Genomic DNA, 27,885 nt, shown 5'->3' on the forward strand with positions numbered 1-27,885 from the left:
AACACTTTTATAATCATATTTTTAGATTTTATCTAATTATGATTAGTATTCCTGAAAATATCATGTTTGATAAAATAATCTCATTAGTTTATCTGTATTGATGATAACTAATAAAAAAAATAGCTTTTCAAAATCCTTAATGTTTTTTTTTCTTCGGGATATTACTTTTCAAGTAAATAAAAATTTCCAATATTTTAGCCTCTTATTTGTTACCTAGTTAATATGATAAAATTAACTTTATTAGATTAGTTAGATTTATTAGATTTAGTCTTGATAATAGGATGAAACTATTATCAAGACTAAATCGATTCTGATGAATCGATTTTGATGAAACTAGCTTCATTGTTATACGGAACATTTCATTTTAAAACTGGCAAAAAAAATTAATTCTCAAAAATTCCGTTTTGATTTTAATTTCTCTAAAAAATAAAAGAAGAATATCTTATTTATCGAATTTAACATCATAATTGAATTAGGGCTTATTGTCTTAAGTGTTTATATAGTTTAATGATTTTTTTTTAAAAATTAAATTTGTATAATTTCTAAAAATGTATGATTTATTAGTTTCTATTGAATATCAAGTTTTTACATTTCATAGAATCATGTTGAAACCCGTAAATAAATCTTCAGCTACACCGAGAATGATATTTTATTTTAAAGAAAAAAAATATTTATCGCTAACATCTGGTATTAATTTTTCACCAAGGTTGTTCTACTATTTTAAATCCAATATTACATAGATTATTATTAAAAAAAATTATCTCCATTTTAAAATTATATTTTTCAATCTTTCCTTTTATCAGATCAATCAATTCTTTTTCCGTTATTGACGAAGTTATTGATCTTATTATAACAATAAACTATACGCTTAAGCGATTCGTAATTTTTACTAATAGGTTTCTTAGCGTTTTGTCTTCAGAATATATTTCCCTCTTCCTTATCGAAATAAATCATAGGACATTCATAATTTTACGTGACTCAGAAGGCTGTTATTTTCCACCAGCTAAGCTTTTTACGAGTGCTTAAAGGCATCCAATTTTTTTCTGACACCATTTTCTTTTATTTTCCTTTTTGAACCCTTCCTGGTTGTTATTTTTTGTGTAATCCTTTGTGTGGCTTTTTATTTCTTAACCCCGAATGGTGCCCCAAAGCAGGGTAAGGTAGGCCATATTAAAAATGTTTTTCTGGTGTTATATGACTCCTTATAATGTATGATGAAGAGGGAAAAATGGGGGAAAATAATTCGCCTCTAATGCAGCAATTGTTACTTTTTTACGATTGTCGATATATCTTAACTTCACAACAAATGTGCTTTTATTCTGTAAGCCTTTGTAAAATAAAACAATAAAATTCTGAGTTTATTTCAAATAATGCATTTTCTGTTCATTTTTCCCCCATCTAATATGTAATTCAATTAACCCTCATACTTATGTAATTGACTTAGTTTTACTAAATATCTACATTCTAAAAAAATTATGCATGGATTGTGTCTAATTCTACATTTAAATGAGGTAAACTGATAATGAAAAAAAAAAAAAAAAAACAGTATTGAAAGCGTGCTGAGAAAAATATCGTTTTCTAAAAAGAATCAGTATTTTTTACTTATTTATGTTTTTCCCTTCAAATTATTTCTTTGAAATGTACCAACTATGATTTGTACAATTTTTATAATTTTTTTAATAACAGATTCTTAAATAGAATATAATTAAAATAATTTTAATATCGTGCAACAAACAAATATGCTTTTATTCCGAGAGCCTTTGTAAAATTAAACACTAAAATTCTGAGTTTATTTTAAATAATGTATTTTCTGTTTTTTATTTTTTTAATTTTTTGTCGAATACGAGTATATTTCAATTAACCCTCACACTTTATGTAATTGACTTAGTTTTACTAAATATCTACTCTCTACACTCCCCCAAAAAAATGAGGCATGAATTGTGCCTAATTCCACATTTAACTAAAAGAAACCAATAGTGAAAAAAAAAAAACATTATGAAAGCGTGCTGAGAAAAATATCGTTTTCTAAAAAGAATTATCACATCAGCTAAGTATTTAAATAAATTGCGCAGAATTCCTTTTTTTCTTTTTCTTTTTTAAATTTATTTTTAACTTGTGGAAACGTATTTTTTGAAATGAGAAATATATAATTATACGGTTTTTCATAATAAAACGGTCTTTGTTGAATTTCATATTAGGTTTAGAATTTTTATAAATTGACAGTGTATATAAAAATATCGTCTGAATAAAATTAACATTTGCATTACTTTTTCTTTGTTATGATTTGGCCATAAATGAATAAATTTCAACATAAATTAATTTCATTAGAATATCCAACTTATTATGCTATATTATGTTATTTGTTATGTATATTTCTAGACTATTATGAAGTTTGGGAACATTTTCTTTAAAGAAAAATTATTTTTGGTTAGTAATTAATTATTTTTTCTGTTATTATTCGGATTATGACAAATTTAATTTATATTGAAATTTTATTATATAGAATAATTAATGTTTTTTCGTAGTAATAAAAATTATTAATTCGATGTGTATTAACTTTTAACGGATAACTTATTTATGTGATTAAGATTTTTTTTTAAATTTTTATTTTTATACATTTCCTTTTAAAAAAATTAAACCTTGTCACACTTTATGACTCCAAAATGTTCTAACTAACAAAGTTATTTCTGTTTGATGTGAATATCAATAACTTTTTTTTTCTCATGTGTGTATGTCTGCATTTCTTATGAATTTCTTATTTTATTTAAGATGATTTATCTTTCATATCCATATCCATACTATCTAAAATTGCAATCTTTTAGCGATTAATCTATATTAGTTTGAATCAGATATATGTTATGAAATTATCGTTCATTTCATGAAAATTATTGATATTCTTATTGATAATTGAAATTTATTTTATTTTTAAAGGTATTAACTCTTTTATATTTATGATTTCAAATTAAGATTTAATTTGTATTTTTAATATCTCGAGGCCCTTTTATTGAGCGTATTTAGGGTATTTATATTATGTAATAGTTAAAATTTCAATACTTTTTCCTTTTTCATCTTGCAAACTCTTGACTAACTATGTAAACTCTAGATTCTAACTTTCAACCTCCTCCGAATAGGATAAACTGCTGAAATTATTTAATGTAAATCGAAAAATATTAAAATTATACAAGTTGTTTAGCAAGTTGTTGAACTTGTTATCTATATCTTTCTTTCATAAAACAAGCGAATTGGTAACTTGTTATAAAATCACCACTAAGTTGAAATTTGTGGAATACGAAACAACAGACGTTTCATTTCAGCGAGTTCATTGGTCATTGCTGCTGGTGTAGAAAATTGTCTAGTAAATCACAGCTTCATCTTCAAATGGGCGTATCTTATTTTTTTCCCCCTCCACTTTATATGAAGATCATCAGCATCAGAAGAGTAGCAGAAGGGTGGTTGATTGCTTCAAGGTCGAGTTGAAGAGCTCTGGAAACTGAATAGGATAGCCAGATGTCGTGACTGCCCTGGCCGAACTTCTATCTAGACCTTTTTTAGAATAAAAATGAAAATATTACTCGTGTATCGAAATTTGAGACGATGGAAACCATATTTCAAGCTTGTGTTTTTTTTTTTTTTAAATTTTATTTTATTTATTTAGTTTAAATAATCGGTGCTAGTGCTTTGAATTTTAGATATTTAGAACAATTTTTTTCGGCTTCAGAACCCTAAAGAATCAACCTTCTATCGTCTGAACCCCAACTTTATAAATAAATATTAAGGTAATTGTGAATGTTTCAACCTATAAAATATATAACATATTATATATCTACTTAAATATTTAAAATATTTAAGTAGAGGAATGAAGTTTTTTCATTTTTTTTATCATTTATAATCTTAAATTATGTTTTATGATTGGCAGTTAAATTTTCAGTCCTTGTGCTATGTCTTAAAAAATTTATTTTTTATTTCATTGGCATTTTACTTGGAAGAAATTTCATGAATGCAACTGTTAGATCAAATAAATTAATGAATTATAGATTGAATCTCATAAGTTTCAAAACTCATCACTAGTTATAAAAGGTGCTAACTCGTGGAAACCCTTCCACGGAACTCTAGGGTTCTGCACAGCAGTTAGTCCTAGCCGTTCCTAAATGCTTCCTAGGCATTTGGGAACTGCTGATTTAGAAGTTTCTCGAAGTACCATCAGTTTTTGGTCAAACCTTTTTTTAGTTTTTATTTTTAAACTGTAAGGAGTCGTTCGCAAATGATGTCATACTTGGGGAGGAGGGTAACAAGTGTAAAACCGCACACATTGGTTGAAATCGAACCGATTTAACAGTGTTAAATTATTATCATTATACTCACAAGTGTCATTAAAGCACTCAGTGAAAGCTTAAAAATAAAATTTGCAAAATGATTTTATAACGTAAGTTTATGTAATTCAGTGTGACACTTTTTTAAAGGGAGAGGAAGGTTGAAAATATTGGAAGAAAAAGTGATATTTATGGACGGCCCCTTAAAGCCCCCTCTTAAAAAGGGAAAAAAATCTTCATTAAATAAAATTATTATAAGAAAGGAGAATATTTTAAAATTATCTGTCAAATGTTTCATAATTTACAAGTATTTTTTAATTATCATAAACACAAAACAAGATTTTCGTAATATTTGTATTAATAAACTCAAATCTTCAATTCTTTAATATAAAAATAATTTATTACTTTCGGGGGGGCTATAAAAAATTGCCTCTTTTTAACACTTGTGATGTTTACGGTAGGGATGCTTAATTAATTGTGGTAACAGCTGCTAGTGTGTCATTGTGGAATTAGGTAACAGATGCAGTGACAATAGGTATCTAATTTAGGTATATTGGTAAGAGCTAAAACCACCTGAATAAAGCAGAAATAAAGGTACAGAAATTTGTTATAGTCGCGTTTTTTTCTTTTCTTTTTGTTTAGACGTAGCATGAAGTAGCGTTAATCGTCGTTTAAATATTGGTAATTGGTTAGATTAAAAAAATACCAATACTTAAGTTGTTTCTTGAATTAGAATTTCGAATAATTTCTTTTGAAAGACAAAGGAAAAAAAAAACATAATACTCTCTGAGTTTCTAGATTAGAATTAAAGGTTAACTATGTATTAAAATAAGTCCAACAAATGCACTTTAACTTACCGTTTGGCTGTTTTAATCTTCTAAATTAAAATCTTGTTTGAACACTCGTATTCTTTCTTTTATTTTTACTTTGATCAAGACAGAGTGGGGACTTGACCCCGATGTTAAATTTGCTTTCTTTCATCCTAAGCATCCGCAACAAGATAAATTTAAATGGAGTACTGGTAAGAAGCCTACGTTATTTTCAGCCGATGTTTTAATGCCAATGTCGATGCTCTTTCGCCGATGAACCACAACTTTGTTCATCCAGACATGTTATTATGAATGAAATAAATCCTGTCAAGATCCTTAATGAATATCTTTTGGCAATGTGCTTGCTTTTTGCAGTTAAAAATAAATATTTATTTCCACTAATTATTAAAAGAAGTTGATTAAATAATAATAGTAGTTTTTTAATAGATGGAATCCAATTAATTTAACAAAATTAAAATTATAAATCATTCATTTAATATCAAATAAAGAATTTACAAATAGCTATCTTTGGGCTTCTTTTTGATCAGAAATCGGCGATGACATCAACAATGTTAAATCCTATTGGGATCTTAGTTATTTTCATAGTGATGTTTTATTGTATTAAGACTGTTTTAAAAAAATAGGCAATGAGACGATTTCTCTAAACTATTATAAAAGGGACACAATTTCGTTATGTTTGTCTGGTATTAAAATTTATTATGAGAATTCAGTGGAATTCAGAATTAAAATTCAATGGCCACAGTATAAATTAAAAAATTTCTAATTATAAATGTTGCATTAAGGTACAATAATGAAAATATCACAGCACTTCTTTTTAGTGTGTTCTTCCGCGAGTTTAATGCACATCAGCTATCTACTTCTGAAAAGAGTCTTATCCAATATAATGATCTAACTCTTTGATTAAATTTACATCTGAATGGCAGATTTTATGGATTTCATAGTTAGGATGTGATCTCTTTTTATAGCTCACTATCTAATTTTTAAAATTAATATTTTTAATCTTAAATATTCAAAATGAAAATGAGCATTTGATTGTTGTGGAACTATTGAACTTTAAATTTTGTATATTGAAGCACTAGGACACATTTATACAGGTTAAAAAAAAAAAAAAAAATCCAAGTTGACTGTTTTACATCCGAACAGACTTCATGGAATAGCTTCAGGCCAGGTTCTTAAATTCAAAATTTCGATGTGTTAAAGTTGTATGTGATTGTTTTTTTTTTTTTTTTTTTTTTTTTTTTTTTGTAAGTTGGATTACGACATGCTGTTAACATTTCGAAATGATATTTATTTTTGTTGAAATATGACATGTTGTTATACGACCCAAAAACATAAATAATTGGCAACCTCTAATTTTTATCATTATTCTCACTAATAATCTAGTACCACTAATAATCTAATTGTTATCACTAATAATTATTATTACTCGAGGAAATTTCTTTTTTGAATTCATTGAATAAAAAAACTGTTTTACTTAGATAAAACCTTTTCTGTATTTCAGATTTTTAATAGCTATATTTGTACATTTTTAAGATTTTACGCCCAACTAAATGCCTTTTTCAATTAATATATGTATTTTATTCTGTATTTCAGTTGTGAGAATTTTGTTAAGGGCAAGGCCAATAATTTGCCGTTAAATGTCATGTTGTCGATGCTATCGACGCCTTGGGTGGTACGGGTGTTATATGGGATATCGAAGTAAATTAAGAAGAAAAAAAAACCTCAACTGCATTTCAAATATGGGTTTCATTAGTCATGTAATAATATTACTGCTTCCCGCTTAACTTGCACACTCCCGATGCAATTGTTAGACTCACCTAATAGTTTGTAGAACATAATGTATTATTAGTCAGCAGTTGTACCATTAAGTTCTGCGTCATCTGTGACTTTCACTGTATTTCCCCCTCCCCTCCCAGGAAATAAAGTATTCCGCAAATAATATTTTTTTCTGAATTTCTATATTGTATTCCGATTTTGTACTTATTGAGAAATAGAGATACACGTATTTGATCTAATATTATATCCCGCGTTTTTGAGATCCGGCGTATAATTGTTAAAGAAAGCGATTCAATTTTAAATCATTTTATTTTCATACTTTTTGTGTGATCATGTTTTTCTTTCTTCCGTTTCATTTTTATTCCACCGGAAATTAAATAAGCTGACAGTTAATTTGTACATTTGAAAAGAAACAAGGTACAGTGCACAAAATAAGCGGACCACCCTGAAAGGACTCAATCTTAATGGCTCGAGGGTGACCTCATATATGCTAATAAGAAGTGCCACCGATATTTTTAAGTTAACGAAATTAGACACAAAAGCTTACTTTCTCTGAATAAACGTATCTTTTTTTTTTATTGTTTCGGATTTCTGACCCCCAAAATAGAGAGGGTAGCCACAATTTGGGAAATATGGTCCCAATAACTTGGTCAAGAGAGCGGTCCGAAGTTTGGACCTTTTAATGTAAGAATGTAATTTTATATGGCAAAAAATAAAATTTGAGCGTAATCGGTTGAATAGATCCTGAGAAATTGAATTCCAAAAAATTCAGATATTTAAAATTCGATTTCTCAGGAACTGTTCGACCGATTTCGCTCAACTTTTATATTTTGCCATGTAAAATTATATTCTTTAAAATGATGCAAAAAGTTGTTCTCCTTTCAATTTAAGAAGTGTTTTTTGACCATTTTTAAAAAAAATAATATATACTAAAAGTTACTTTTTGCATAATAAATATATACTAAAAGTTACTTTTTGCATCTTTCGATGAGCGAATTTTATAATTGTGTGCAAACAGATTGCCACCCCCAACATCGTGGGGTCAAAAATCCGAATCGGGCGAAAAAAAAGGTATGTTTATTCCGAGTAAGTAGGTTTTTGTGTCTGATTTCGTGTGGTCGGATTTTTTTTCTTTCCGCATTATAAATATAATGTGGACCACTTCTTTTTTTTTTTTTTTTTTTTTTTTTTTTTTTTTTTTTTTTTTTTTTGCCTGTGCTTTACTAACAAAACTTTTTACTTATTGCTTTTTGAGTTCTTTTAAACGTATATAATAGATAATTGAAGAAAAAAAGTATTTGTTTAATTTCGAAAATTTTGCTGTTCTTTAACACTGCCTAATGAAGTCATTTTGACTGCTTTAAATTTCAATTAGAAAAACAATGATGTACATAATGACACGATTTCTTAGAATTTTGTGACTTTTTGTACGACATATAATTTTTTTATTGTTAATATTTACTAATAACTTGTTATATAACTGTAAATAATATAAAAAGTGTTAAAAATATAAAAAATGTTAAAAATTAATTTTAAACGAATTTATTTACGCATTCACAATCGAGTCATTTTGACTGCTTTTGGGCAACATAGGTATATACTAATTTGCCGTCTTTCTAGTGTTAAGTGAATTGCGCATTTTCAATTAGTAAGGCCTCACAGTTCATACAACTCAGTTCATGACGCAGCCGAAATTCACTTATTCCTCTATATTTGATAAATTTATTCTTTCTTCTATTTGACTAATGAGTAATTGTTCACAATTTTTTTTTTAAGGTTATTTCTGTTTTATCTGAAATGCTAATAATAATTATTATACGATTATGAATTAGTTCTCTCTGATTGGTAATATAATATATTTTATTTGTCTTCGAGATTTTATCTTTTTTTGTTCTTTTCGTTTCTACTTTTCTGGTTTGAAGTATTTTTATGCATTCCTTTTTCAATTTAGATATAAATATTAAAAATATTTCAATTTTAAAAACTAATTAAAAAACATAAAATACTAATAATCATTCATTCAAAAATACTTATTTCATTATTTCACTATTTTAAAATAAAAGAAAACTGTACTAACAAAGTCTAAAATACCGCGCTCTGTTTCAGTCATTCTAATAAAGCTGGACTTTATTTCGTATCTTTATACTGAAATTTGATAAATATAGAGATACGAAATCCATCTATGTTTATATTAAAAAATATATTAATGTTCCTTTTTATTCTTCTATAGCTAATATTATATTTAAAAAGTTAGTAACTTGTTTTCCCTCGAAAAAAATATTTTCTCCTATAAGGCAAATAATAATTCAAAAACATATAAGTAGCAATTTTTCGGATTCATTAGACCAGTGGTCGGCGAAGTGCGGCTCCAGAGCGCATGTGGCTCTTTGGCTCCTTAAGTGCGGCTCTGGCGCAAATATCCACGGAAGGCGCAATAATATTTCCATTAAAAATAAAAAATTTAGTAAGAAAAAAATTACATCTTATTTTGATAAATTAAAATTCTTCTATAAATCGAGAACATGGATAACTTTTTGTTTAAGTTAAAAGATAGATAGGTATATTGTTGTAAAAATACGTAACGAACATCGAATTTAATTTTATTAGTTTTCGTAAACACAAACCATGTACAAGCTACCGGCTGAAATTGTTCGTATGTTTTCGGGGTACTCCGGTGTGATACAAAGGTACCACAAGCATGCGTGCATACTTTTTCTAAAGTAGTGGGGGTACAAATTTACTTAAAATTAAAAACAACAACATGCAAACCTGACTTACTCAAACTTTCCAAGGAGATGCAAGCACATTGTTCGCATTAATAAATATTTATTAAGTATGAAATTTAGTTTTAATTAGTGTACTACTTATTTAGTGTAATAAAAGTTTACTAAACAAGCAGATTTGGCTCCCAATTTTTTAAAAAATTGTTGTAATGTTCATATTTGGCTCCTTGGCTAATAAGTTTGCCGACCACTGCATTAGACAATAATAAGACCAATGAGTAAACTGTTATGTTTTCATATATTCACATTATATAATAATTTCGTAATTTCTCAAATGCCATTTCTTTATTTGACAAATTACTTGTCCCAACTTCTGTACTTTAAAAATAGATTTTGTATTACGAAAATTGCTACTCGTTTCAATAAAAATAAAATTCTACTGAAACATTCCACGAATATCTTCTATATGAATCTTAAAAAGCAACTCTTCGGTATTTCTAGAATGTATTATCAACTCTCTTGAATTTATGTATTTAGAAGCATTTACAAATAGAAAAACAGCGAGATTGTTTTTATCTTCAATCCATCTCCAACAGCTCCAAGAGATAGATAAAGAATATAACGAGTGACAGATGTTGGCAAACGTCTTGACCAACTCTGCCTGCTGACTGAATATGGCGCCGGTCCCTAAGGATCTCCTCTCCCCCCCCTCTCTAGTATTCAGCTGTATTGCATATGTCAAATTGCCACCCTCTTTACAAAATGGGCTAGGGGGTTCTCCACTCTTCCGTGTCTTCCAATTTCTATTTTTCCCTTTATGTTCCAAACAGAACCGTGGAGGTGTGTTAAATATAAAAGATGCGCCGAACTGTTCTGTGAAAGGATGGAAATGGCACGTTTAGAGAGAAAAAAGTGCTAAATTTCCTGTTCGTGACAAATTTAAACCATTGATGCCCCCCCCACAAGACGTTTTTCTCCTTTTAAAACGGAAGTTTAGCGCTTTCCGGCTCTAAAAAACCCTTAACCTGAAGTTTCAGAATAATTTTTGAAAAATTTAAAATCCTGTTTTTAGTTCACATCCAAATTTTTATTGTTCTACTAAAAGAAAATAACCTGCCTGTTGGTTCGTTAGAAGTTTCCATTTGAGTTTTAAAAACAGAAGTTTCGCGGTTTCTAGCTCTAAAAATACCGTATAGTAAAGTTTCATAATTTTTAAATAACTGAAAATCCTATTGTTATTTTACGTCAAGATTTTTATTGTTCTAAAAAAAAATTAAGTTCGTGTTGGTTTCTTGGAAATTTTTATTTCAAGTTTTGATTGATGCTGGTAACATGCATTAAATAAATGGCACGAAGACGAAATGTGGGTATACCAAACCAAATCAAGTGTGAGTATTTCATGTAACTTATAAATCTAATTACTTTAACTCATTTAGTTATTAATGCGTTTACAAAAGCTAAGAAAATTGTGTTTACTTTTGCTTTCTTTAAGTTATAAATATTTTGGTGTAAGTGAAATTATTTTTATATGCGTCAGACTTTTTTCTATTAATGTGGTATTATAGAGCCGAAATGTTAAGTTCACCCAGATTAGTATATTTTTTAAATTACATTTAACATAAATCCCATATTTTGGAGAAACGGCTGTAATTTCAACAACTGTAAAGAATATGAAAACCTCTTTCATTTTTCTGGGGTATATTTTTTAATAGTAATTTTAGTATAATAAGACAGCAAATAAATTTAAAATTATAGGTATGAATACTTCCCTTGAATTATCTGATCAACTTAAATTTCCGTGCAAAATGATTACCATGTATATATTTAAGTAACTTTCTATTTCTATTATAAGCTTTCACTAATAGTAATATGTGGTCCAAATTACACTGGTTATAATCCTAAATTCCCAGAAAATAACTATAATTTTGGCAAGTGTGAAAAAAAATATAAAAGCCTCTTAAAATGAAATAAATAATTTTAGTACAATAAGACAGCGAATTCTCATGTAGTAACGGAACTAACAATAATTTCTGTGTAAATCGATTATGGTAAAATCGCTGGAGCATGCAATATCATTTCTATATCTAATATGATCTTAAAAGAAGACTGAATTTATGGAGGATACGCTCTGTTGATTTCAGAATTGCTGATGTCAATATCCTGTGATTGCAGCTCTGCACTTTTTTTTTATATTTCTTCTTTCAGAACTATTACATTAGAACAATGTCTTTTAAAATCAAACTTTCGACTTGGGTGTTCTGAAGTATCTTTTACAGTTTTTTAGAACTTTTTTAAATTGCTAAGTTTGAAAATGTTGAAACATTAAAAAAAAAAAAAAAAAAAAAGAAGGTTGCTTTGTTATTCTATACTTTTATTGGTGCAGAAAAGAAATAAATTTTCGAAATTCGCTGTATTTATTTAAATAATCTTTATTTTATCTTTTTTTTTGTACCGGTTTTTGATTTCAGTAAAAAATCTCGCAAACCTTCAATCATCAAAATAGTCAATTTTTGTGGGATGTCGGAATATATTATAAAACCTTTTTTACATGAATATTTTGATATCGAACTGTATTGAATAATATTTTTAAAAAAACTTTTAACCTTATCATTAAAGAACTGAATTATTATTTTTAGCTTTCCTTAGTTATTAAGATGATATCTCTTAAACTATTTACTGTATAAATCTGAAATTTCATCCCGGAATTCAATTTATATTATCTGAATCTATAAATTAGATGTAACAAATTTAAATATTTTAAAAATATTTAAATTTAAACTGTCATCTCTACCTGTAGATTAAAAAATAAACTCCAAAATATGCGTACATTGTTTATAATAATTAGCTTATTTTTAAATTTTATTTCTTATTATCTTTATAAGTTTAAAATTAAAATGTTTATTAGGTACTTATGCATTATACCGTCGTCCATTTTTGTCAAAACTGAAAATAAATTTTGAAATTGTTTAAATTTAAATATCTCATTTTTTGGATTTCATTTTCCCCACAAAATTTTATTTGTATTTTTTCAATTTTTTTATCATCAATTATTATATTAAAATAAATTCGAAAGATTAAAAAATAACAATGGCGCGATGTTGGCGAAAATGGTCGACGGTATAACACGTACTACCGTTCGTGAAGAAAATGGCTGCATATTATTTTTTCAACTTAAAATTTACCATTAGACTGTCCAAATAGTGTAAATTTTTATTTTATAACCGTCGTTAAACAGCCGACCCAATTTTTCGGATTTACAACTGCTAATGTTCAGCTCCGTAGCTTTATAATTTTGAACACAATCTAGAAGACAAGGGTACTCCTGGATCAAATATTGGGAGAAATTTGCCTTCGTGGTGGACTTCTTGATGGAACTAATACGCATTTGCGTTACATGGGGAGGAAAACCACAAAACCTGCGTTACGTGGTTAGCCTAACGGCGAGGGTTCTCTAATCCATGATCCGTCTACCATTGAGGATATTATACGTCAGCACTGTGGTCGGTGCAAGCCGAATGCGGAATTCGTATCGACCAGCCATCGCTGGGATTCGAACCCGGTTTATCTCATTGGAAGGCGAACACTCTATCCCCTGAGCCATCCCGGCTTACATAGTGGAAATTGTAGACAGCCCTACCTCGGAGCCAAAAGTTTCTCAAATAGAAAAATCGGTGCAAATCTATTACATCGGAGCGGGCTATAAAGTAACCAATAAAAAATAAATAAAAAACAGTAAATTAAACTGGTTTTTCTTCTATTTTTTATTTTTTTTTGCTTGAATAAATAGAAAGTAAACAAAAAAAGTTCTGTAATAAGGAATTAATAAATAAATAAATAAAGTAGCCGAATTCATCTAATGAATAAGTACCAAAACATAAAGTGTTGAAAGAAAATGTGATTTTTCTTTCCCCTAAAGTCGCAATATTCTTTGAAATCTTTCTTCTTTTTTTTTTTTGACCCATTCTCGTCTGCACAAAAATCGTTTCTTCCTTACATGAAATAACGTTCCATCCTTCATCTAGTAGACAATGTTCTTTCCACGTTTCGCCTATTTAATTACTAATACCGTTGACAGAAATCGACCGCCATTTCTTCGTATACTATCCACACATTACACTGAATAATAAAGAAGAAAAAAAAACACCATAAATAAAAACAAAACGCTCATTAGCGTCGAGATTGTGCTATAACTTCTCCAGTAACAACCCTGTTGAAACCTCAATGATAATGTATCGAATGGTGGAGAAGTGAATTCCCTTATTTCGTCGTCTATAATTACCTAACTATCTTGAAATTATATTTTTATCCTTATACCCCTGAGAAGAGACTCTTTCATATCTTTTATTTTTATGCACAGCTGTTTTGTACGGCCCCCTTGCTGATAGCACTCAAAAATAGGGCTTCTTTTAAATGTTGACTTTCTACATGTCTGAGTTAAATGTTATAAAAGGCAGTTATTGAGTTGTGGTGCTGAAATCTTTATTACGCCACCTACTATTTATGTTTGCACCACAGAACACCTTGGTGAGGCACTCTCTTCATTACTTCACTCAACTAACTCCTTCGTCTGATTTCCCTTCACTCCCTCACCCTCCACAAGCCTTCCTTTGTACTTTATTATTTTTTTTTAATTGTGGGCTGTGTTCTTGCAGTCTTGGTTATTCTTACAAAAAATATCCCCTACTTTATTTTAAATATAAATCTATGTTGAAATATCTCAATGATATCTTTTTACAAATTTTTAGTTAATTTTTTGTACTATATTTAATTTTCATGAATTAAAGAATTTTTATTTTTATCTCTCCTAAAAATAAAATAAAATTTACAATGGCATTTTTATCAAGAACTCCCCCCCCCCACCTTTTTTTTTAAACTGTATCAGTGACGTATCGGGAACCGTTTTTTTTTTTTTTTTTTTTTTCTTGAATGGATGAGTAGCACTTTTAAGTAAGTCCAAAATGGTAGTAGTCTCACGTGATGCAGGAATGGAAGATAATTTGAAAGAGAAATGTTGGGAAATAATCTTAAAAAGATGGATATATAATTTCAAAATGATCTACCTCAAGCGAAACTATTAAACGCATCATTTCAGGCAGTTAAATGTGAGTTCAGATTTTCAAATAAACAATGAAAAAAAGATTGCTGCTACTGTTTTAAAACGTACCTCTAAGTTTTTTTTTTTTTTTTACTAAGAAGAGTTTTTAAGTTTTTGCACATCGATTAAAAGAATCGATTAAAAAAATCAAAATTATTTAATATGCATGCTGTCTTACAGATGAATCATATTTTTAAAAAATTCAGCTTGTGTATTGCCGATTTTCTTTGTACGTACATATTTTTCTTTATCTCTTTTATTTTTTATTTTAGTATTTTTTTTTCAATAATCATCTTTATAATAATTATATTCAATTCTGTAGTGGCTTAAATTAACATCCAAAAAGGGCTGCTTTACTTTATTAGTAGTTTATTCATTTTTTAACCTTGTTTTCTAAATTAATCAATAAATCAGAACTAGCTAATGACTTATTAAGAACTGAGTCAGTAAAATTTATGTTCTAATTTATTAGACTTAAAATAGAAATGAATAATTTTTGTGTATTTATTTGCGTAGAAATAAATAATTTTTGTGTATTTATTTGCGAGTAAGGAAGTCTCTGAAGTTTTGCACATTCATTAAACGAATACTAAATTTTACCCTTTCCACCTGCAGTTTGTCTCCATCTCAAGTCAAAATGTTCGTAAATCAGTCGGTAACCTTCTTGAGAAATCAGAAAAATTCCTTTGTTGGTAGTTGCCTTTTTAAAAGGAAAGCCTTCGCCCTTATTATGCAACAGACAAAAAGTCAAGCTGTCTGCTGATTGCATGCTAAACGCGATTCTTCCAAAATACCTTGTTTTACCTTAAGTTTCTTTGCAGCAATTCATTCGCGGAAGGTAATTTTAGTTTGCTTTTCCTTATATATATAAACTATGTTCTACTGGAATAGAACCATATGTTATAAGCTATGGTTAAAGTTATTGTGCCTGTATGACTTTATAAAGACTATATTTATATTGTAATAGTGTTAAAATACAATCTCTTTTAGCCAATTAACAATTAAAAAGAAAAAGATTTTTTTTAAAGTATTTTTTAATTGTCAGGAAATACTATATACTACTTCAAAATTAAAGACGAAATTAAATATTGAGGCAAATATGTATTTAATTACTTTGTTTTTATCTTTGGTATCCTTTTCTTTTTTTTACGTATAAGGTTAGTTAGAAATGAACGCTAATAAGTTTTTACTCTTAAGATATAAAAATCTTACAATTGAAATAAGGTGTTAATTCTAATTACCTTTCTTCTTTTTTAGACTCACTTAAATCAAAGGGCAGAGTTTTAAAAAAGGACAAGATGGAAAAACGAAGGTGACGAACTTGGAATATAAGATTGTATTTTTTTTAAAGGGATAGTCATGTTTTGTATCATCACTTTAATATTCTCTTTACTTCTGCGTTGTTCTGTCTGCAGTGACGATTTTAGAACGACTAATTACGAAGGTAAGCTAAAAGTTCTGTATTGATTATATGTAATTAGTATTTTATTTAACGCTAACTCTAATTTGTTTAAAACAAGGGAAATATAGAATTAGTAAAACAAGGTTGAATGTATGTTCAAAAAGTAATACACATTAACCACACCTAAATAGTTAAGTATTAAAAATAAAACCACAATATATGCATATAAATTTTTTATTTTACTTATAAAGGAAAAAAATTCAGAATTTTCAGTAAGAGATTCTGAAATTTTTAATTTAGATTAACATGATTTTTGCAGGTTTTTAAGAAAAACAAAGTAATTATCAATTTCGAGTTAAGGTGAAAAATCAACTCTGAAAATGTAAAAAATCTGTGTTTTTATTTTATTTACTTTTTTATTTTAATTTTAGTGGTAACAAATTTACCATAATTATTTTTTTTAAACTTTTTACTGGTTTTAATAATTGCACACCCCATTTTTCCGATTGTTTAAAAAATTTTAATTAAAAAGTAATATATTTTAAATAAGGTTAATATTTATAGATTCTTCTTATATTTGTGTCTATTTATATTAATACATTCGAATAGACCTAGATGGAGTAAATTGACAGAGACAGCCTTGGTCGGTAATCGGCTGTGGTGCCTAAGAAGAAGAAGAATATTTATCAGCATTAATAATTTTCGATCACTTAAAGTTTTTTAAATCATTTGAAATGATTTTTTGACACCTCTAATATTAATCTAACGAAATTTTTTTAGTTAACTCCTTTAATATTTGTATTTAATTCTAAGAATTATCTGAAAAAAATAAAAAAGGAATATATTTTTGTGTTATGCTCAATACGTTATTAGTGTTTTTTCTTTGAAGTTTATAATAATGGATGTAATAATAAAAGTAAACAATCCAGTTGCCATGCAGCTGAAATATCTTATGATAATGGCTCTATAGTCGCTACGCTGTATGAGACATTTTAAGTATTTAAACAAATAATCCGACTATTTGCAGAAACTATTATCAGAATGTCGAAATAAGTTTATTTTCCTCGAACTAATGCTTTTATTTAATGAGCTTCAATTCTAAGACGTCTTCCCAAGGTGGAAATCCCACATCGGATTGACCCAAGTAGCTATTATCTTTTGAAAATCCAAACAAGTTATATATGTTCGTGGTTCTGAACAAGAATGCAACATCTCTTCACGCTTTTCGTAATAGAAAGTGTGGAAAGAAGAAAGGAGATAACCATTCATTGAATATGTTGCTTATTTCAATTAAACATCAGAACTTTGGTCCAGATCGATAAAATAAATTGATCAGTCTGGATTCTCTGAGTGACGCAGAAAAATGTTATCTCGTAATCTCATATAATCCTTTATTGAATGATTCCCATGAGGCTCTTGGTTATTTCTTGGGATTTCTTTTATTTAAAATATGAATGGAACGTCATTGCTGAGTCAACCATTATCTTCGTTAAGACTTAATGAGAAGTCGTGCGGAAATATCTTATTAAATGCTACTAAGAAATGACTGCATTTCTAATGAGGCACCATTTTGTTATTAAAGATAGTATATTAAGAATCCGACGTGTGATTTGTATATAAATATATTCTGACATAGAATGGATGCTAAAAATTTTGAATAGGAACAAAATTATATATATGTATATTTTTTTACTGAATTTCTGCCATTTTTAATGGCCTAGTATTCTATCGGAGATTAAGTATACAAATTGCATAAAACTTGAGCTTACAAAGCTGCGAAGCAAGTTTATTAAAATATTTGTCAATTAAATTGGAAGTCTGGAATATGCTTTCGCGTGCAAGAAAGAACTCAAGTGCAGAAACGTAGGTTTTGGTTTAATGGTTTGGTTTTATCTATAATCTTCACATATCATTGTCCTTTGTTAAAAAAGGAAAATAATACGTGGTGGGCGAAATAAATTTAAGATACTTTCCTTTTCAGACTTCAGGCGTGCATAAATTAATATCTTAAAACATACACCAACCTAAATAAAGAAAAGAAAGAATCCCTTACCATTATTCAAATGCAGATTTTAAACGAAAAAAAAAATTATCGCGAGTTCTTGAATTCGAATTTGTCATGGAGCATTTAGTTTTCCAATGTCAAACTCATTTTGGGAACAGCTAATCATATATCCAATATAAAATACAATATGAATAAATTGACGAATCCCGTTACGATGCTAACTTAAGTAAAGGATGAAATGATATTGATTACTTTGCCAAAGGCAGTAAGTGCAATTTGCATTGCTTATTTTCTTCGGCAAATCGATTTTTCAAAGGAGTGGCTGTGAGAATCGATCCTATGCTAGATCTACTTAGAGTACCTGAGTGATGATGATTTAACGGGGAAAAAAAATACAAAATATATATCCATCTAAAAAAAAGTCATGTGCTTACGTATCGTTTCGCATTCATTCAGACGATGAAATTGTCTTTTCGTAATGAACGGTTTCACGTTTCTAATACATCATCTGCGAAAGGGAGGGAAAAAATATCGATTGCTCTGACTTGCATGTATATATTTTTTATTACACATTTATTTAATGCTATTGTCTTTGTTATCAAAACTGATATTCATAAATAGTTTGTATGAATTTCTAAAAAAAATAATGGGACCCTTCAAATAATAAGTAAGCATTTTTTTTTTTTTTTGGCAATTGCTAACTTCCGGCTCCCCCTTATCAGCAAAAATAAGCAAATCATCAAAATTCTCCCATGCTTGAGTGAGAAAATCACACCCCTGTTTTTTTTATTATTTTATTTATTTTTTTAGTAATTTCACTTTCACTACAGCAATCTAATTTTAGGATTACATTCAAATAAAAGATATAATTTAGCATAAAACAAAATTAACGTTTAAATTCATTTTGCAAAATTTTGAGTTTTTATTTATTGATTTATTTTGTTTATAATTCTTGACCTCTGAGACTTTTTGAATAAATTTTTTTCTGGTGTTTTCTTTCTCCAAATTCAACTTTTTTCCCCTTCCAAATCTGGAATTTTTTATTACATTTTTAATTTTGCTTTTTAAATTTTTTTTTGTAAAATAAGGATAGTTCAATGTTTTACGTAAGCATTTCTCACACCCATTCTCTCTCCTAGTCGTCATTAATAAGCAAATCGCAAATCCCTTTCTCCGAGTCAGGTGCTTACGCAATAAATGTACTAGTTTACTACAATGAGTAAGCGGATATTATCGGATATTTAAAATAAATAATATTCTGAATATTTTTTTAATTATGTTTATAACTGATTATTTGTTTGTCATAGTTATGTAACATAAACTGATAAAAAAAGTTTAGGAGACACTGCACTGTTAATTCCACGTATAGTAACATCCCCCGACAAGTTAGTCTTAATCTTTGTCGTTCTTAAATTCAATAAAATACTATGTAAACAAAGATAATTAAAGTTAAAAAATGATTAAGTCTAACGAAAAATGCCCATTTTGTTCAAATAGCGAAAAATGCTCTGCATTCTGAAATTGTTCCTAATGCTTCTAAAATAATTTGTGAAGTTGTGATCAGAAATAACTTAGAAATAATATTAGTTTCATAAATTCTGAATGCATTTCTTAGTAAAAGTATTTCTAATTTATGTTACTTGATTTTTTGACTTTCATTTAAGTAATTTATTATTTCGTTTTCAATTATAGATTTTGCTAATTTAGAAAAACCCAAAGCTCTAATCGATGATCTCTAAGCTCGACTAAGCTCGATGCAAGGAGTTTAAAATGCTCCGATACTGCAGCAAATCTTTCATTCATTATGGAGAATCTTCGATTACACTTGTTAGCTGATAATAGTCTTTTTACCTACCTCTACATTTGATATGTCTTTATTAGTAATCGTTATCGAGATCTTGATTTACAATGATGATCTTTTTTTTTTTCTAATTTTTTTTTATAAGAAGATTGTTGACCTTTTTTTTTTAAAAAGTTCCCTTAGTCTGCTCTAAAGTTTAATATAATTTGGCAATTATATCAGTTTCATGCAATATCAATGCTGAATGTCTGTATAAACCCATTAATTTAAGTTATAAAATTAAATCGTCTTGGATTGTAATTCATATATTTTTTTTTTAATTAAGAAAGAAAAAACACATTTTAAAAAATAGATTGCAATAGCTCTTACGATTAATTCTTGCAATACCATCTATAACTCTACATGAATGTTGCATAAGCCATGCAGCGCCACCTGTAGTTAAGAGGGCTCCCTCAACATTCACTCACGGAACGGCTACGGGGACAGAGCTCATTAAGATGTTCCAGCTCTAATTATTTTTTATTGTCATTTAAGTGTTTTTTGTCATAAGAAAAGCTTTAAACGCCACCCTAGACTGCTTTGAAGCTTCATCGACACTCCCCGTCTATAACATGAATTATTCAACTTTTTCTTGAAATGCAAATATTTTTTTTATTCAAATAGTAGTTACCTTGCGCTAATAGTTAAAATAAGCAAATAAAATGTACTTAGTAAGCCCAAATGAATAGAGGTTTACAAAGCTTTCGAAGTTCGATTAATTACACGAATGTTTTTGAAGCCGCCGGCTAAGGGGATAGAACGTTCGCCTTCCAATTAAGTGAACCGGGCTCGTATCCCAGCAATGGCTGGTCGATTCGAATTCTGCATTCAGCTTGCACCGACCACAGTGCTGAAGTAAAGTATCCTCAGTGGTAGACGAATTATGGGTTAAAGTCCCCTTGCCTTCAGGCTAACCGTGTGAGTTTTTGTGGTTTTCCTCTCCATGTAACGCAAATGTGGGTTCCATCAAAAAGTCCTCCACGATGGCAAATTTCTCCTACTATTTGATCCAGGAGTTCCCGTGTCTTCTGGTTTGGGTTCAAAATTACAAGGCTACAGAGTTGAACATTAGTAATCGTAAACCCAAAAAGTTGTGTCAGCTGTTCAACGATGGTTTGAAAGTTTAAAAAAAAAGAATGTTGTTGGAAAATAAGTATAGTAGAGCTTACTCCAAATCAGCTTCTGCTTTAAAAACATGATTGTTTGTGATTACTAAGATGTTTTTTTAATATTTATTTTTTTCATTTTTCAACCGTAACAGATAATTATTGTTATTAGTATTAAATATGCAATCAGGTAAATTAAATATTTCCTGAAAGGCAGTGAGAGAACTGAAAATAGAACATAATTCTATACCCTCCATATAATTGTCAAACCTCTCTCATTCAAAGCATGCACTAGTTGCTTCGATTTACATTTCGTTTAAATATCTCATTTCAATCCATAATGTCTCGTAGCGAAGATGATTTAAATAATCTGTCGGTAAAAAATCTTTGCAATCTTAGAAATCTACTTGAACTACCTGTCTGCATCTTCTTCGCGGAAATAGACTCTTTAATTGTTAGTCCACCTTGCTCGAAGTCGTGTCGCTAGATGCTGAACCAACGTAATTGCTCTTTTAAATGATATAAACCTTTTTCTAATGGTTTTGGTAAGGCTGTGATTAAATTCCGGTTTTTTTTCTTTAGAAGAATAATAAATTTTAAGATTTGTTCGGTAGGTTGCAATTGAAGATTTGAGATTTCAGTCTAGATTTCAGCGCAGCTCATTATTTATTAATGGTAATAAAAACGTATTCAACGTTAATCACAACTGCTTTGGTATTTATTTCTTTAAAGTGCAAAATAAAGTTTTCTTTTCAAGTTCGTTTGAGAAAATTTTAATGGCTTTATTAAACAAAAGTGTGTTTTTTAGGATTAAGAATACTTCGTAAACTATGCAATAAATTGTGCATAGTTGTGTGAAGAAATCGGTTATGAAATTAAATAAATTCGCAGGAAATTATTTACCTGCATCATTGTTCTTTAATTTTTTATGATGGGAGTTTATAATCAAACGTTAATAGGAATGAAATTACTTTTTCCCTACCATTTGGTAGGAAATTGTAGAGAAAAGGTCATTTTTATAATAATGAAATTAGCATCTTGCATCTTGAGGTATTTCGTTTTCTTACTAATACAAAGCATTTGCTTATAAATTCAAAATGATTATTACTATTAGCAATAATACTAACTTTACTCATCGTTTTTTTTTCTTCTTTTTTTTTATCTCTTCACATTTTTTCAGAACACTTTTTATCAATATCGATTTTTGCTCAAGTTTTACTGCTATTACTTGATATTTGTAACTTCTAACTATTTTTTATAATCATTATTTTAGTTGCAGTGATTTTTTTTAAAATTTTATTTTAATTGTTAAATATTTATTTAATTTTCCTAAAACTTCGATTGTTCACCAATTAATTTTAATTAAATATTAGCGTTAAATCCATTATATTATCTCGACACATTGCATCGCCTAATTAAGATGTGGCTTTTTTAAATTATTTATTTATTTCCTTTAAAATAAAAAGATATGTTTACCTTTTTTACGACTAATGTTTGATACAAAATTGAATCAAAATAGTTTTACAAACAACAGCTAAGCGGATATTACTATTAAGAACGATATTTAACGGGATTTTTTTTATTATTATAATAGTAATAATAAAATTGGAGTTGATTGAAGTTTATGAGCGGTATTCTACCACCAGTACAAATGATATTGATTTGTAATTTTTTTTTTAATTTCTAATTTATATTTTTTATATTTAGTTTAATTTGTTGCAATACCTCCTACGTAAATAACATTTTCTATTTTATAATTGTGGTGCTAATAGAATATAGCAAGTTACTATTGTTTGATGGAAATCTTTCAATCAAAAAAATTATAAACATGTTTTTTAATTGCACAACCGGGCAATTACATGCCTACGCCTCAACGTCAAGGCTAAGGGTGTAGTAAGACTTGTTAGTTTGTACCCCCTCCCCCCGTCATCTGCATATGAAGCTGAATACCGAACGATTTTATAAAGTTTTAGCTATAGTTAGTGGGCGAAATTGTTTTTATCTCTGAAATTCGTGAAGAATTCTTGTTACATTTTGAAACTACCAAAAATCAAGCATTTAGTTTTAGTAACGTTGCTGCCTTTATTTATTTACCATAAGGCTTGGTTAAATTGTTAATTGTTTGTAGAATTCTATTAAATAAAATTAAAATTGCATTAAAAAAGAAATGTTCTTTGGTTATTGCTACTAGATTATTTACTTGAAAAGGAAATACATGCTCTCATCATTTTAAGACGTGGCAATTATCTAATTTTGGCTTGTCATTGGCTTTAAGATTTCGTTTTATTTCTGACAAATTATGGAATTGGTTTAGGCGAATTATATGTCCTGTTTATTATTTTACGGTAAGTAGTAACGATTATATATCTGGCAGGAACAAACATATAATTAAATATTCTTACCAAAAAAATTTTTTTTCCAAGAGCTATGATCTTTTAGTAGATTTTTGTAATCCATTATTTTGTGGACAATTTCATTCAACAACGTTTTTATAACGTTGTTATTTGAAGAAGATTTTACTAATGAAAAAAAATCTCATAATATTTAGTTCTTATTTTAGGTGAATTTTATATTTTAGAATTACTTTTATTTCCAATGAACTACGAAAGCCATTTTTTTTTTTAATATTTCATTAATATGAAAATTACTATAATAAGTGGATACAGTATTAGCAACTATATAAAACTGAGATAAGAAAACTATTTTTCAAAAACTATTTTTCCACATTATCATTATTCTTATCAAATTATTATAATCCCTGAATACCGATAAAGATTTATAGCAGCTACGAAAAACTTACAGGCTGCGAAAATTATTTTCCAAAAAATATTTTTCCTCATTATTATTATTATTAAAATTATTATAATCCCTGAATATACAGATAAAAACTGATACTAGCATACGAGCCAAGAAACAATATTAAAAAATATTTTTAAAAAATGAGTCGCGAAAATTCTTTTTCGTTAAATATTTATCCGCATTATTATTACTAGTATCAAAATTACTATAATACTTGAATACTGATTAAAACTTATAGCAGCTACAAAAAACATAGCAGTTGCGAAAATTATTTTCCAAAAAATGTTTTTCCGCATTATTTTAATAACTGGATGTTATTAGTACTAGCAAGTAAAATAAAATTAACAATTATTTTTTATTAAAAATACTCTCTTATCATAATTATTTGCTAGCTAAATAAAAAAACTATACCATGATCAACAACTCCGAATTACGTTATACCTCACACGGATGTATGTCTGTCTAACTTTTCTCTTTAATTACTCCATTTCACTGTCTCACGTGACTTTTTTTATTTATTTACCAATAATCACGAGAAGACTGTAAAATACGAGAATGTTCAAGGATAGAACCAGAAAATAAAAATTCTGTTTATTTTGGGTCTGTCTCTCACTTTCTTCTTTTGAAGGGTTGTAGAGAAAAATAATTACGACTCTTTTCTCCGCTAGCTCCTTTTTCTTAGATTTTTCTTTGAAACGTTAACAAGGATGAATGTGCAACGCCACACGATATACTCTGAAACACGAGTAAAGCTACTTCCTGTATGCATAATCACGAAAAGTCGAAAACTCCGTTCACTCACCCTTATATTCCTCTGTCGTTTTGTAATATCTTTTAAACGTTATTTCTTTATTTAACTTTTTTTTTTAATCGATGAGGAAACATCACTGTGAAATTTTCAAATTAATATATTTCTTATTTTTCCATAATTCGATAATAGTCCCTATGAGAGAATATTTTCCCAAAATTTTAAATAAAAATTCTCATAGTGTTAAAAAAGTCGATCGAAGTATTATGTATCATAGTAAGGAGCGATAGCTTACTAGTTGAGGCTCTGAGCTGTTAATGTGAATGACTGGCGTTCGATACCTGACTTCGGATTGAAGTGCACTCAGCTTCAGATCGATTGTTGTCCTGGTAACAGCTTCTTTGGGAAGTAAAAGCGGTCGGTGCGCATTGTTGACCTCATTGTTACGACCATGGCCATCGGTAACAAAATTGTGGATCCTTAACCTTCATAACTCTTGGCTCTGACGGATTGTTACCGGGATCTTTGCGTTATGAATCATCATATCATTCAAATTTGCTGCAACCTTAATGTGGTGCTAATTTGAACCACATTATGGTGCTTCTTAATTTAGATTGCATAATGCTATGATTGAACTTGAATAAAACATGGTCTCAGACCGTTACCAATAGCCCATTATGCAGCGATAGTAGTAAAAATAAAATACGTTTATTAAGTACCTTCCAACCTACTTGAATAAAGCATGGTTCAACTTAGCATCTTATTAGGGATGCCGCAGATTTCGTCTTTTGTAAAAAACGCTCAAAAGAAATGGTAGCAAAAATGTTTTATTGTTAGACTTCGTTCTGTAGAAACCAGATAATTCTGCCTACTATAAAAAATTAATAATATAAATATTAATATTTCGTTCTGAAGTCAAAAGCTGAAGTGGTGGATTAACAGTAACATATATTCACTTGAGATAAAAATGTATTTATTACCATTTTCTTCATGTAGGTGCTCTGCATATATGAACCACTTTTTGAGACTGCATATTAATGGATTAAGTGTCCTTAATCGTCAATCGGATACCCCCCTTTAAGCTTGATGCCTGGGGCCGTTACCCCTTCATCCCCTTTCTGCACGCCACTGACACACGTATAAGGCACTACAATTCCATCAATTTATGGGCTATTCACTTGGAACGTGATTACCAATGTAGTTTTCGTTACTTGTAAGACTTTTTCGAATTTCACTGTTAAGCATTGAATTCTAAAGAATTTTCCGTTCAATAAATCACTAATTTGTTGAAAAAATATGCAAAGTAGTATTTTATTGCTGTTAAAATCAGGGTTTGAAAAAACCCGGGGATTTTTGAAAAAACCCAACCCACCTGGGTTTTATTGAAAAAACCCGGGGAAAATTGGGTTTTATTTGAAAAAACCCGGGGAAAATTGGGTTTTTTCATTTAGTGCTCATAAATTTTACTGTGAAAATATTTTTATTTATTAAATAGAGTTGCATAAGTAAACACTAAAATTTCATCTGACTTTTACCTGTAATAAAATTAAACTGAAATAAATATTTAATGGTCTTCCATGTTTTTATAATACGATTAACAGAAAGTGAAATTAAAATTACGCATAATTATAAAGAGTATCAGTTATTTGCCCCTTTTTTTCAAATATTTAGATAAATATATGCATTTTTAGATACATTTTAACTTTATAGTTTCAAAAGACAAATTAATCTTAAAATTATAAAAAAAGCATATATAAAAAGTTATAGCTCATTTTTTTAAAATCAGAAAATAAAACTTTAAATTTGTTTATTGTTGTTTAATGTATCACTTAATAGAAATTTTTTTTTGTTTGCTTTCATTATTTTAAACATGATTAAAAGAAACAAAATAAATTGTATTCAAATGAAATCTTAAAAATAATGTTTAAAAAATCTTAAAAGTAATATTTTAATTTTTAACTGTTTTTTAATTGTGATAAACTTTCTCCAAATAGTTAAAAATTGTCAGCAGATGTTAAGAGTTAACTTAAAAAAAAGGTCCAATTTTTTCCTTTATTATTATTATCATACAACAGATTCAAAGGGCCTACATTTCTCTCTTAGATGGTGATACACTTTTACGAGTTTTGTAGCTTTATCTATTCCTAATCTATTTCGAAGTTTACTCTGCACCAAACCGAAACTTGAAAAGTGTCTTTCGATAGAGACAGAGGATACTGGTGCTGAGTTCAAATAAAAAAGAATTGACAGAAATTTTGTGGAAGCTAGGAATTTTATTTATTTATTTACTTATTTTTTTTTGCCATAATTTTCCACTATTTTTTGCACTCAAGCATCATTGATTTTGGAAAGTATTCAGGATCGGAAATTTTGAATGCCATAACACGTGGCAGAAATTCTGGATGATGCTTAGAAAGACAGTTTTCTGCTAATTGGTCTTGTTCATCATTTAAAAATTGCCCCCTTGTTTCGGGATCCAGGACGCATATGCTAATAAATGATGTGGCTGAACAGCCTGATTGAATCTTTTTACAAAATGTTTATGGGGTTCTAATTCATCACACGATAGTAAGTTAATTCATATTTCAACAGCTTCTGAAATTGAAATGTTTTCTGATTGAAGCTTTTTTAAAGCTTAAGAAACAATTGATATCTGTTTTTCCCAATTGATAGTTTATTGGTAAAGCCCAACATTATTTAATATTTTTGACATATTATTATTAGATTCATTTTGATGTTCAAGAACAATCTCTTCATATTTATGGTAATTATTGGCAAAAGTTTGTACGTGCTCATAATATGAACTCCACCTAGTGTCATTGGGTCATCAAGCAGTTTTTTTCATTTGCCCATCCATGTGCTTGATGCACATTTCTAAAATATTTGTTAGCTTCAACGATGTGTCCAATGATAGTATTAGGAGCTACTTCTTTTTTAATCAAATTTAAAAAAACCAATTTGTAAAAAAACACCAAGTGGGTTTTTTCAAAGTGGGCCCACTTGGGGAACCCTGGTTATATGTATTTTATATTAAGTTTAAATAACGCATTATCACTACCTATTTGAATCTTCTTTATTGTTAAGTGCATTATGTTTCATAATTTTTTAAATTAGGAATTATAAAATATAAATGCAGTAATATAAAAGGAACAAGTTTATTAATCTTTTTGTTTTCACACACATTTATTTACTATATTTATTAAACATATGGATATTACCTATTATAAAATTATAATCTGTAAATATTTATA

At 28.4% G+C, this 27,885-nt stretch overlaps 1 protein-coding gene across 1 annotated transcript in view; it reads left to right on the forward strand.

Moving 5' to 3' along the window:
- Window positions 1–27,885, forward strand: part of Sema5c (Semaphorin 5c) — a 66,718-nt gene that overhangs the window by 18,845 nt on the left and 19,988 nt on the right. Inside the window, exon 2 of the mRNA XM_016071526.5 lies at window positions 15,992–16,178. Coding sequence (XP_015927012.1) covers window positions 16,094–16,178 — 85 coding nt within the window. The 5' untranslated portion in view covers window positions 15,992–16,093. The remainder of the gene's footprint in view (window positions 1–15,991; window positions 16,179–27,885) is intronic.

The sequence above is a fragment of the Parasteatoda tepidariorum genome, chromosome 6, assembly GCF_982258835.1.
Source record: "Parasteatoda tepidariorum strain Cologne lab strain chromosome 6, Ptep-v5.0, whole genome shotgun sequence".
Lineage (NCBI taxonomy): Eukaryota > Metazoa > Arthropoda > Arachnida > Araneae > Theridiidae > Parasteatoda > Parasteatoda tepidariorum.